Source organism: Rhincodon typus, chromosome 2 (genome assembly GCF_021869965.1).
Source record: "Rhincodon typus isolate 14 chromosome 2, sRhiTyp1.1, whole genome shotgun sequence".
In the NCBI taxonomy this organism is placed as follows: Eukaryota; Metazoa; Chordata; class Chondrichthyes; order Orectolobiformes; family Rhincodontidae; genus Rhincodon; species Rhincodon typus.
The window spans coordinates 42418622-42431881 of NC_063333.1; the positions used below are offsets into that span (position 1 = coordinate 42418622).

At 42.4% G+C, this 13260-nt stretch overlaps 1 protein-coding gene across 1 annotated transcript in view; it reads right to left on the reverse strand.

Annotated features, from left to right (window-relative positions):
* Positions 1-1769: 1769 nt before the first annotated feature.
* LOC109916415 (zinc transporter ZIP12) overlaps positions 1770-13260 on the reverse strand; it is a 70105-nt gene continuing 58614 nt past the window's right edge. The window contains exon 12 of the mRNA XM_048606966.1: positions 1770-2097. Within this exon, the coding sequence (XP_048462923.1) occupies positions 1969-2097 (129 nt within the window). The 3' untranslated portion in view covers positions 1770-1968. The remainder of the gene's footprint in view (positions 2098-13260) is intronic.

Here is a 13260-nt window from a genome sequence, read left to right on the forward strand (position 1 = left end):
CCTGATAGACACCTCTTTGTACGGCTGTGCCAAACTGTGCTTGGACTGTCAGTGCACAAACACCAAGTGCCACTAAGAGCTGAGGTTCTATATGTCCCCGGTGTTGCAAAAAATGGTTCTGGTGACATTACCATGAGATGGTCTGAACAGTTGGACAGTGCCATACCACCTAACGTTCTTGCAAAAGTTTGTCCAGAAATATACCTTTGACCACAAGTCCCTCAGGCAGTGGTCTGCATGAAACGTCATTAAGGCCCTGCAGGAAGAGGAGATCCCTGTTACCTGACTTGCTGATTGTCAAAATGATTTTGCAGAATTCATCAGCAGCAGAATTTTCAAACGAGCACCAAGACGCTGGAGATGAGAAAGGCTCACCTCATCCGATCTTTTCTGCCCATCACATTTCAACTTTTTGACCTTGAGGTTGTCATGGTGAGCAATGGGCCATTAATTACCTCCTTCTGGAATGTGCATTTGCAAAGAAGGTCAGGATGGAGATGCAGTGGTTTTTTTTTCAAGGTTTATCTTCATCCTGGGCAGTCCTGTGACACATTACACTGTGCTCAATGGGCTGTTTCCAAGCACGCACACAGATATAAGATGACCAGCAATTCAGAAAGATACTTTTTGGTCTGGCTGAAACTTGGTGTTCTTCCAGTGCAGAAAATTCTGCAGACTGGCACATACCAGGTTGAGGATCCAATAAATCTTGGGGCCACTGCCACGGAGGGGAATGGGTAAAGGCCACTGTCCAAGGTGTTCTAGCCATAATACGTTAAATGGTTGGAAAATGTGTAAACCTGAAACCTCCTTATCTGTTTTGCCTGACAAGGAATGTTCATTTGAATGTTCATGGGAACATCAAGTGTTTTAAAGTCATTTTGGGATACTTCAGGCTGAAACATACTGCACAGGGAAAAGTGTTGAATTCTGTTATTTTTCTACAATATTCAATTTGAAAACTTTCATCCTTGGTCTGTGGACTTGACATGGAGCATATGTTATCTATATCAAGAATGTTGCAATTGTTTTAATGCATTTTACTGTGTGGAACACGCTATATGGAGAAAAGTCAAATTTTACTGCCCACTCCATTTGAAATCTTTGTAATGTCCTTTAACAAATGTTATGAATAAAGCAGTTTTGGAAAGAAAGCAATGTTCCCACTTCAGTTTAACTAAACTTGTTTCCTGTTTCTACATTGTTAAAACTTACACGCGATTTTTAATTTAATGTGATGATAAATTTGCTGGATATATTTCTAAGCACTTGCAGTCATCTTGCCTGGTGCCAACAAATCTCAAAAGTGGCAAATGGTGCTGCTTGTAATTTTCTGACGTGCATTGGCAGTTGCCAAGGTTCTTCACTGCCAATGCATGTTGGAAAATTAAATCCTGTTTGTTGGTGTAAAAGAGACGTGTTCCTTTTTGTTTCCAAGATGATGAAAAAACTCAACTGAGACCAATACACTTGGTTGCTATCTAATAGCAAAAGTAAGATTTAAGTTTTAATATCATTTCTTAACATTACATGATTAGTCAAAATCCATTAGATAACTAATGGAATAGAAATTGAAATGAACTTGGATTTAAAAATATATTACTGATAGATGTCAAAATGCTACTCACTTTTATTGTTGGTAGCAAATTCATTCTTAAAAAGAGTAAGTAAATTATTTTGTTCAACTATGATTTTTCTCTTGTCCTAACAATGAATTTTTAATAAGCACAATTATCAAAAGACGTTTATCAGTAAAAATGTTTCAGGTTTGAGTGGTTAAAAACATGAAAAACACTGTGAAGTAATATTAAATATTAGTAATGATTTATCTGCCTTTCCTGATCCAAGTTTCCAGTGCCTTTAAGTACAATTTTCATTTTCAAATGTTCAGTGCATTATGTGAAATTGTAGTCAATTTTCTGTGCAGGCAGCTTTCATCTCTTGCTGGGGAAAGGACTTGAGAACGTTTTATATGGCAAGCCTGTGTTCAAACAGGGCAAGAAGCAGGAGGAAAGACCAACCCAGAAGCAGTCCAATGTTCTGAAAGATGAACATTAACCAGGGCTTTGTTGTTTTTACATGTGCCATCTCAGGAAGCTGTTATAAACAGAAAAAAAAAATTATAATAGTAGACACAGTGTAAAGGATATTTCCCTGATACCATGCATTATTTCTCAGCCAGGATAAGTGCAAGCTTCTGATGTCTCCTTTCTCACACTCACTCTCTCTTCTACTGTGCACACCTCCCATTAAGGCTCATGGTCTACCCCACTCTCACTATTATGTGTAATATCTTTCCTTATTCCTCCTCACCCACCCTGTTCCACCTACAGTACCAATACTGCATTGTTTCTACATTACATACTCACACACTTGGGATAACTTTGTCACCTGCAGCCACCTGCACCAGTACTAGCTGTGGTGCCACCTACTGATTCAACTCCTTACCATGTCTCATTACAAATGTAAACAGTCTACAATAGTGCAGAAAGAGCCAGGATGGGCAGTGAGTGCTTGACATTCAGCTTGTCATACTCTACGAAGAGAGGATCCTGGCACTTGCAAGTTGGGAGGGGATATTGAGATATGCCTGTCCCACCAACTGAGTAGGTACCATTCCCTATTCCAGCTCAACTCTCACTTTAACCCTGTTCTCAATGTTATTCATGATACACAACTTCAAACTTATGGCCGCCATGCTCTCTGTCTTTTTTGCATTGCATGTACCAAAGCTGGAGTCCACCCTGTTGTCAGGGAAGGGGCCCAGTCCACAAAAGGATCCCCCTAGGATCCCTGATGTGGAAAGTCCAGCAGTTTCATAGGAGCCCCTGGTAAGGCTACTTCCTGCACCCCAGCCTCCAGCTCAGATGTCAATATCTCAATGGGAGCATGAGTTTGAATTGGGAACACCAGCTGGTAAGCACATAACAGGGAAGTCTCCACAGACGGCCAAGGGGGAAATGCTCAGGTTGCTGACATTTGGAATACCCTCAGAGACCAGGCACAGACTCAGCGATAACAAGGTATAGAGCTAGATGAACACAGCAGGCCAAGCAGCATCAGAGGAGCAGGAAAGCTAACGTTTTGGGCCTAGACTCTTCTTCAGAAAAGACCCTTCTTCAGACTCAGCTCCTGGCAGGAGATGACCCTGTGCGGTCTACAATCAGGAATTTCATTTACATGCATAAGGAGACACAGAGGCACCAGGCGATAGGGCTGTGTTGGACGGGAGGCATTAGCCCTCATAGTGCAGAGGCTGCAGGATTGCAGCAACATTATCGGGACTCTGCTGCCTCGAGTATATGATTATCTTGCTGTCCCCATGGACAGGATGAGAGCTGCCATGGAGACCAAATAGCCTCAGAGTCTGCTGGATAAATGCCTGAAGCAGCACTCCTTCACTCTAGTCATTGGTATTTAATCTCAGCAGCAAGGCGACAGGGGATAGAGGGAACCAGAACTCACTCCAGGTGCCTGCTCCTCACAAGTAGGCAGGGCAGTGCCATTAAGGACTCAGTCGGAAGATGAACCTCTCAGACAGCCCTCAGAAGTGTACTCTTGGGGCATTCCAGAGTTGGCAAGGCCTTCCATCTACGCATTGCTAAGCACCCTCAGACATAGGAGGGTACACTTGCCTGTGGCAAAGATATACTCAGCAAGTCTGTCCCTTATATACACAAATGTACCCAAAGTCACTTGGCCAAATTCCAACAAACAGGCTTCGCTGTAGGGCAGGCTTCCTCCAACCCAACTGCAGAAAACAGGGCTGTACTGAAGCATAGCATGAGGGAAAGAGCAAAAGAAAGGCCCTTAAAGGGTACATTGGTAGCATGGGGGCACTGCACTCTATATTTGCAAATATGTATGCACTGTTCCCCATTACCTGTTTGCTTGGGCTCTGTGTCACTGTTACTGTAACTGTCATGCAAAGAGACCAGCCATCCTGTTCAATAAATGACCTACCATGGACTAATGTCTGACTTGACATGTTGCTGCACCATGTGCAGGCAAGATCTACATTGTACTTTCAAGAGACTCCAGCAACAAGGCACCATTTCTGCAAGTGAACATACACTGCTATTGTGTCACAGGGCTTCACTAGGCGAAGTATTGAACTTGCATAAAATGTTCTGCAATGTTTGGGGAGGGGAGGTGCATTACATATAGTGAGACAATATATCAGGGACTGGGAGTCCAGAGGAGTGTTTCCACGACAGTATATGGTAAAGATGTCTGTGTGAAATGTTGTTGCCTTTTGAAGAGCCTCCCATCAGTTAGCTTCCCTCACATGTCGAGTCACCTACCCTGTGCACTCTGGGCAAAATGTTGGCAAATGGAGTTTAATGAGGATAATTATGAGGTTATCCATTTTGTTCAGAAGAATGGAAAGATGACTTATTACTTAAATGGAGAAAAATGTCAGAGTGCTTCGGTGTAGAGGGATTTGGATTTCCTTGTGCACTAGTATCAGAAAATTGGTATGCAGGTATATCAGATAATAAAGAATTCAAGTAGAATTTTTGGCATTTATTGTGAACGCAATACAAAAAGAGCAAAATGTTGCTGCAACTCTACAAGGCATTAGTGAGACCGCGCTTGGGAAAGTGTCTACAGTTTTGGTGTCCTTACCTAAGGATGGATGTAATTGCATTGGGAGCAGTTCAGAGGAGGTTGACTAAATTGATTCCAGAGATGATGGGCTTGTACTATGAAGACAGATTGAGCAGATTAGGCCTATACTGTCTCAGGTTAGAAGAATGAGAGGAGATCTAATTTACGTAATTAAGGTGCTAAAGAGGGTAGACATAGAAAGGATGTTTCCCTTTTGGGGTCATGTAGAACTAGAGGTCATAGTTTTAGATTAAGGGGTAGCAGATTTCAATCTGAACTGAGAAGAAATCATTTCTCTCAAAGGGTCATGATTCCGTGGAATTTTTTACCCCAGAGTGTGATGGATGCTGGGACATTAAGTAAATTTAAGGAGGAGATAGACAGATTTTTATTTAGCAATGCATTGGAAGTTATGGGGAACAGGCAGGAATTTGATGTTGAGACTGTGATGAGATCAGCCATGATAGTATCAAAGGCTGAGCAGGTTTGAGGGGCTGAACTGCCTACTCCTGCTCCTACTTCTTATCTACTTCAGAGCTGGGTATACTAATGAGCCAAGAACCAGGACAAAACCATATGACAAACTACCTGTGCAGTGCAGCAGAGGCATAGTAGGGGAGGTTAGCATAAACAGTTATCTTTGGCTGCAAGTTATGCTAACAACAAAGAACAATACAGCACAGGAACAGGCCCTTTGGCCCTCCAAGCCTGTGCTGGCAAATCTTGCCCTTCCGTACTAAAACTGTCTTCACTTACAGGATCTGTATTCCTCCATTCCCTTCCTATTCATGTATTTGTCCAGGTGCTTCCTGAATGCTGCTATTGTGTCTGCTTCCACCACCTCCTCTGGCAGTGCATTCCAGGCACTCACCACTCTTTCTGTGAAAAACGTGCCTCACACATTTCTTTTAAACATCCCCCTCTCCGCACCTTGAACCTGTCCCCTAGTAATTGACCCCTCCAACCTGGGAAAAAGATTCATACTTTCCACTCTATCCATGCCATTCACAATATTAAAACCTTCTATCAGGTCGCCCCTCAACCTCCTGCATTCCTGTGAAAACAAACACAGTCTACCTCTCCTTTCCTCATAGCTAAAATCCCCCACACTAGAAAACATCCTGGTAAATCTTTTCTGTGCCCTCTCCAAAGCATCCACATCCTTTTGGTAGTGTGGTGACCAGAACTGTGTGAAATATTCCAAGTGTGGCCTAAATAAAGTTCTATAAAGCTATAGCATAACTTGTCTATCCTTATACTCAATGCCCCTTCCAATGAAGGCAAGCATGCCATAGGCCCTTTTTTTATTACCTTATCTACCCGTGCTGCCACCTTCAGTGATCTGTGGACCTGCACACCCAGATCTCTCTGCACATCAATACTCCTAAAGATTCTGCCAGTCACTGTATAATTTCCACCTGTATTTGACCTTCTAAAATGTGTCACCTCACATTTGTCTGGATTAAACTTCATCTGCCATTTTCTGCCCATGCATCCAACTAATCTATATCTATGAATGATTAGATAAACTAGTCTGAGCTTTTTAAGTAAACTGAACCCACAGCTGGAAATTTTCTTAAGAGCCAAAGTCAGTGATTTGAGCATCATTACAATAGAAGAAGATGTCAAACAAAACTTGAAACAGTGCAGATGCTGCAGTTACCCTGGGATCCCAAAAAAATAAATCAAATGCAGAAATACTTGATTCGTGAGCCAATTCAGATAGACAGTCGAATTTAGACTGGATTATAGAGCTACAAGTTCATTGAGACAAGAAAAAAGCTTGAGCTACAGCAGAAAAACAACAGTGTTTTCAAAATAGCTAAAGAACCAAAAGAGCTGGATTTTTGAATTTCCACATACAGTAGCCTTAGAATAGCAAGACTGCTATAAATCCTTTGTACATTCGTAGTATTTGAAACAAAAACAAGGAGCAATAGAAAGATGACTAGGAAATTCTCTAGCACGAATTGGAAGAACACAGATGTTTCACCTGAATTTAGGCTCCTTGCATAAAGAATGAAGCTATGTTTTTTAGATTTAGCCATTGCAGAATCAGATAAGGAAGCAGTGAAAATGAAGATAATCATTAGAAATGAGAGGTTGCACAGAGTCATCACTTCAGGCTTGTCTCAAGAGGATCGCAAAAATCCTCCTGTAGGAAATGCAAAAGTAAACAACAGAATTCAACATCTAGAGTTGATGCCTTATAGGCAACAGATGCAAGAATTAAATGATTCACTTGTCACTAGGTACCATAACAAGGGCAGCTACTGACAAATGGACAATACTGTAATTTTTCAGCAGCTGAGCTATCTGAATGTGTAATGAAGTTATTTATAACCTTCAGAGATAGTAGGAACTGCAGATGCTGGAAAATCTGAGATAACAAGGTGTAGAGCTGGATGAACACAGCAGGCCAAGCAGCACCATAGGAGCAGGAAGGCTTATTTATAACCTTAATGACTTTCAAAGATTTCAAAAATTGACCTCTGATACCAATACGTTGCTTGAAGAGGACAAAAAAAATGAAGACATTGCATCTGGACCGCAAAAGCTGCAAATATTTTAGCACCAGTGGTGCTGCAGTAGCTAAGATGCAGAGAGCAGGCAATTTATGTGGGAAGTGGGGTCAGCTGCGTACAATACAAAGTTGTCCAGCATTCCAAGATCTGTGAATGTCATGCAGAGCAAAAGGATACTGGGCACACCACTGCAAGAAGCCTTATTCCAAAGAAATGGCATGACATTAGGATGCAACTAAACAAAAAGTACATACAGCATGGTGGCAACATTATGGAGTGTGCCAGAAATTGGTCTAAAAGCAAGTACATAAATAAAGTTTGCAGCTTCACTGACAGGGTGAAGACTCAAAGTGGAAGAATCTTCATTCAAAAGGCGATCAGGCTTTCCACATTGTGAACATAACACATTGCATGGACAAAGTCAGAGTTAAAATCTTTTGCCACTATTAACACCACATACCCAAAGAAAATTGGCAAATGCATATTCAAGAAAAATGTCGACAAAGGAGCTATTGCAAACATCCTATCCATCAGAACCTTGAAAGATATATACTAGCTTATACTAAGTACTGGACTATTGGAATTATATGACCTGCAACAGCAAAATTAACTGTGTTTAATGGTACATTCATCTCTTAATTTAGCACATTAATGATAAAATGTGGCTATGGCAATTCTGTACAAAAACCACAGTATTTTATCTGGTGGACACAGGTGGATGCTGGTGGACCAGCACCAGCAATAGCAAGATTATTGGTGTGAATGGATCTCATTATTGTGATCATTCATTAGACCACCGAGATGCGAATTGCAGCAGAAAAAACCAAGAATACTCACATTATGTCAATCCAGGGCTTGCAACAAATGAGTGGAGACAGACTCAGAGCTTTAGGAAGCTTTACATTTGCTGCTGTACTTTACCTCAGATAACATGCAATTCCATGAATCAATCCTCCCAGCAAGTACAATATTCACATACAAGAAAAGTCTAAGAGTGAATGAAACAATATGGAACATAATGACATAACCCATTCTGGGAATCTATTAGGGATTCTATGATTGTGTACACCAGCACATAGACGGTGTAGCTCTATTATGCACGCTCAAGAAAGATGGCACAATCGGGGTATGTTTGGATTCGAAAACTCTAAACCTTTCTCTTCAGAGATACCTACACAAAGCTTAAACATTGGGGAACTGAATTCCAAGATCACAAAAGCGGAGCTCTTTTCCAAGCTGGATGCTAAACCTAGTCAGTTCACTTGGCAAGGGAATCTCAAGAAATCATTACTTCCAGATCGTTTTGGAGATGTCACTTCAGAGATAACCTTTTGGTCTATCTGTTAGTCAGAATCTGTTCCAGCAGCATATGGACAGAATTGCAGAAAATATTCTTGGAGGAATATGTGCCGCTGATGATATTGTGGTAATCTGCAAAACTAAAGAGCACAACCAAACTCTACATTGACTGATGGTTGCTGCTTCAGCATGAAGAGCTCATCAGTGACATCGCAACGTGCCATATGAATGTAAGTCAGATCAGTGTTTTCAAGTCTACCTATTCATGTTTTGCCTACACACCAAGACAAGGATGACTTGCGGGGATGTCTTGGATTTTTTAATTTCCCAGCACCATTAATATCAAACTTTTCTGAAAAAGCTTAAGTAAATTGTCAAGGAAAGGCGTACCATATATATAGCAGGAGGATCATCAATACATGTTCAATCTCTCAAATATGCACCAGCAGCAGAACCTTGCATCAGTTAGTGTTAAAACTCAACAAAAAAGGCAATGCTGGAGCATGTATCATACAAGATGACAAACCAATTGCATTTGGATCCATAAATCTATCACAAATGCAATCCATTTACTCTAGTACTTGATCTAGTATTTACTCTTTACTCAGAGAGTAGTAAGGGCGTGGAATGCCCTGCCTGCAAAAATAGTAGACTCGCCCACTTTAAGGGCATTTAAATGGTCATTGGATAAACATATGGATGATAATGGAATAGTTTAGGTTAGATGGGCTTCAGATTGGTTTCACAGGTCGGCGCAACATCGAGGGCCGAAGGGCCTCTACTGCGCTGTAATGTTCTATGTTCTATGTTCTAGTATTTGGTATCACAAGATTCATTTTGTTTTAGTGTGCCATTACTTTATCTTGCAAAAATAGGGGTGTAATATTATTGATTTAAGAGTTATGATGTCCTAAGAGGTGGACATGCAAGAAGGCAGCTCATCATCGCCTGCTCGACAGAATTTAGGTCTGGACATTAAATGCTGGAATAGCTGCAAAACACACATCACGTGAATGCATTTAAAAATATGCTGACGAGCCAAGGACCAGTGTGAAATATGTGATCAACTGCCATGTGCAGTCCAGCAGAAGCAACACAGAAGCATGTGAACCTACCTATCTGTGACTAAAAGGTATAGTGCGAGCCGTTAGATAATCCTTTTCAAATAAACTGAATCCATACTATTTAATCTGTTACTTACCAATAACATAACCAGTAATGACAGATCACTTGTGATATTCTTTAAAGCTTTAAATACAAACTTATTCTCCATCATAAATAATACACCAAAGAAGAGAGATGTCATTTTAAAATTTGAAGTCAAGATATTTTGAAGTGAAATATGTTTTTTAATGCACTGAACAGCATGTCCATTCCATCAAAAACAGAATGTGATTTCTGAACTCTTCCATCATTTGGATAGAATTTGCAAATCAGCAAATCTTTTACAGTGCCAGCATCACTCTTTGTCAGAGCAGATTATATTGCCAAAGTTAGACAGCCTGCAGCCTTTTGGACATGAGTGGAGGAACTAATCTGAAACAAATTGTGCAGAGATCTCCATCGAGAACAGTCCACAAATGAACAAATAGATCCAGAAAGTCTATAATACAAAGTAGGTGACGAGCTGTGAAACTATAACATGAAACAACATGCATACTATAGACAGAGCTAAATAATCCCACAGCTCTCTACATCCATTTATAAATGGGGCAGACAATGAAACAACTACTGGAAGGAAAAGGCCTCATCAACATATTCAGCCTCAAAGATGGTGGAGCTCAGCACCTGTGTTCAAAAGACAAGACCAAAGTATTTGCAAATAATTATAAACAGAAGTGTCAAGGGGACAAAATTGAATCAGAGATAGTAATACACCTCCTCCCACCCGCCTTCCTGCAAAAATGCCATCCCCTATTGTCAATTCCTTCGCCTCCGCTGCATCTGCTCCCAGGATGAGGCATTCCACTCCCTTACATCTCAGTTGTCCTCGTTTTTCAAGGACCGCAACATCCCTCCCTCAGTGGTCGAGAACGCCCTCAACCGTGTCTCCCACATTTCCCGCAACTCATCCCTCACACCCCGTCCCCGCAATAAGAACCAAAAAAGAATCCCCCTCATCCTCACATACCACCCCGCCAACCTCTGGATCCAACGCATCATCCTCCAACACTTCCGCCATCTGCAATCCGACCCCACCACCAAAGACATTTTTCCCTCCCCACCCTTATCTGCTTTCCGGAGGGACCACTCTCTCCGTGACTCCCTTGTCCGCTCCACACTCCCCTCCAGCCCCACCACACCCGGCACTTTTCCCTGCAGCCGCAGGAAGTGCTACACCTGCCCCCATACCTCCTCCCTCACCCCATCCCAGGCCCCAAGAAGACTTTCCACATCAAGCAGATGTTCACCTGCACATCTGCCAATGTGGTATACTGCATCCGCTGTACCCGTTGTGGCCTCCTCTACATCAGGGAAACCAAGTGGAGGCTCGGGGACCGCTTTGCAGAACACCTACGCTCGGTTCGCAGTAAACAACTGCACCTCCCAGTCGCGAACCATTTCAACTCCGCCTCCCATTCCTCAGACGACATGTCCATCCTGAGCCTCCTGCAGTGCCACAACGATGCCACCCGAAGGTTGCAGGAACAGCAACTCATATTCCGCTTGGGAACCCTGCAGCCCAATGGTATCAATGTAGACTTCACAAGCTTCAAAATCTCCCCTCCCCCTACCACATCCCAAAACCAGTCCAGCTTGTCCCTGCCTCCCTAACCTGTTCTTCCTCCCACCTACCCCCTCCTCCCACCTCAAGCCACACCCCCATCTCCTACCGACTAACCTCATCCCGCCCCCTTGACCTGTCCGTCCTCCCTGGACTGACCTATCCCCTCCCTACCTCCCCACCTACACTCACCTTTACTGGCTCCATCCCCGCCTCTTCAACCTGTCTGTTTCCTCTCCACCTATCCTCTCCTCTATCCATCTTCTATCCGCCTCCCCCTCTCTCCCTATTTATTTCAGAACCCCCTTCCCCTCCCCCATTTCTGATGAAGGGTCCAGACACGAAACGTCAGCCTTCCTGCTCCTATGATGCTGCTTGGCCTGCTGTGTTCATCCAGCCCTGCACCTTGTTGTCAAGGGGACAATCTTTATTGCCCTTCTCCTGTAGACCTCAGCATTACAGAAGCCAGACTTCAAGTAATTCAATTCATTTTAGGTCACATTAAGAATTGGCTGAGCACACTGGAATCAGAAAAGGCTACAGGGTTCAACAAAATCCCAGCTTAAACCTGAGCTGTACAACTGGCTGCATTGCTAGCTCCTTGCTCCCATCCAAGTTACATACTATACTGAGATAACATAGTGTGGAGCTGGAGGAACACAGCAGGCCAGGCAGCATCAGAGGAGCAGGAAAACTGATGTTTCGGGTTGGGACCCTTCTTCAGAAATCTGATGCTTCCTGGCCTGTTGTGTTCCTCCAGCTCCACACTGTGTTATCTCTGACTCCAGCATTGGCAGTTCTTACTATCTCTGAGTGACATACTACACTGAAATGGCTGTAGGTCACAGAGATAAAGTCCTACTCCTTAATAGCATTGTGCATGTACTTTCACTACATGGGTTTAAACAGGTTTAAGGCTCACCACCATCATAAAGGTAACTAGGGACAGTGAATGTTTGTTAACATTAGTGAATTAGTAAAACAAACCAGATAGATTTTTATAACAATTGATTACAGTTATTTTGGTCACATCACAGAGACTAGATTTATAGATTGAATTTAAATTCCACCAGCTGTCATATGGGACTTCAACACAGCATTAGCTTGGGCCGGTGGATTGCTTATCCATTGATATTATCATAACTCAATTAATACTACCTCCATTAATTACCCCTTCCACTTTGTAACTTCACATTTTGTGGAGAGTTGTATCCAATTTTGCAATCACCAACTAAGGTTACTGCAGGCTTTTCTTGTCCAACAGCCTAATCAAATTGAATTTGGATATTTTGGAAGAATTTGGAAGAAATAGACTATAGTTTGCTCCATCAACATTGGACTCTAGTGTTTCCACTGCACAGTTGCACAGCTCAACAATCGGAAAATTTATCTATTAGAGCATACTGCAAAGCAGTACTAGTGACATGCAATGTAGTCAGCTATGCACATAAGTTTTAATCATATGTGTATATTGTGCGATCACAGTGACATTAATACAGGACTAAAACTTAAAAGTAACAAATTACTGTAAGTGACATAGAATCACTGAGTTATACAGCATGGAAACAGACCGTTTGGACCAACCATTTCACGCCAACCAGATATCCTAAACTGATCTGGTCCCATTTGCCAGCATTTGGCCCATATCCCCTCAAACCCTTCCGAGTCATGTACCCCTCCAGAAGCCTTTTAAATGTTGTAGTTGTACTCGCCTCTACCACTTCCTCTGGCAGCTCATTCCGTGTACATACCACCCTCTGTGTGGAAAAAGTTGCCTCTAAGGTCCCTTTTAAATCTTTCCCCTCTCACTTTAAACCTATACCCTCTAGTTTTGGACTCCCCTACCCTCGGAAAAAGACCTTGGCTACTCACCCTATCCATGCCCCTCATGATTTTATAAGTCTTTTTGAAGTCTCCCCTCAGCCTCTGACACTCCAGGGAAAAAAATGCCCCAGTCTATTCAGTCTCTCCCTATAGCTCAAACCCTCCAATCCCAGCAACATCCTTGTAAATCTTTTCTGAACTCTTTCAATTTTAACAACATCTTTCCTATAGCAAGGAGACCAGAATTGCACGTAGTATTCCAAAAGTGGCCTAACC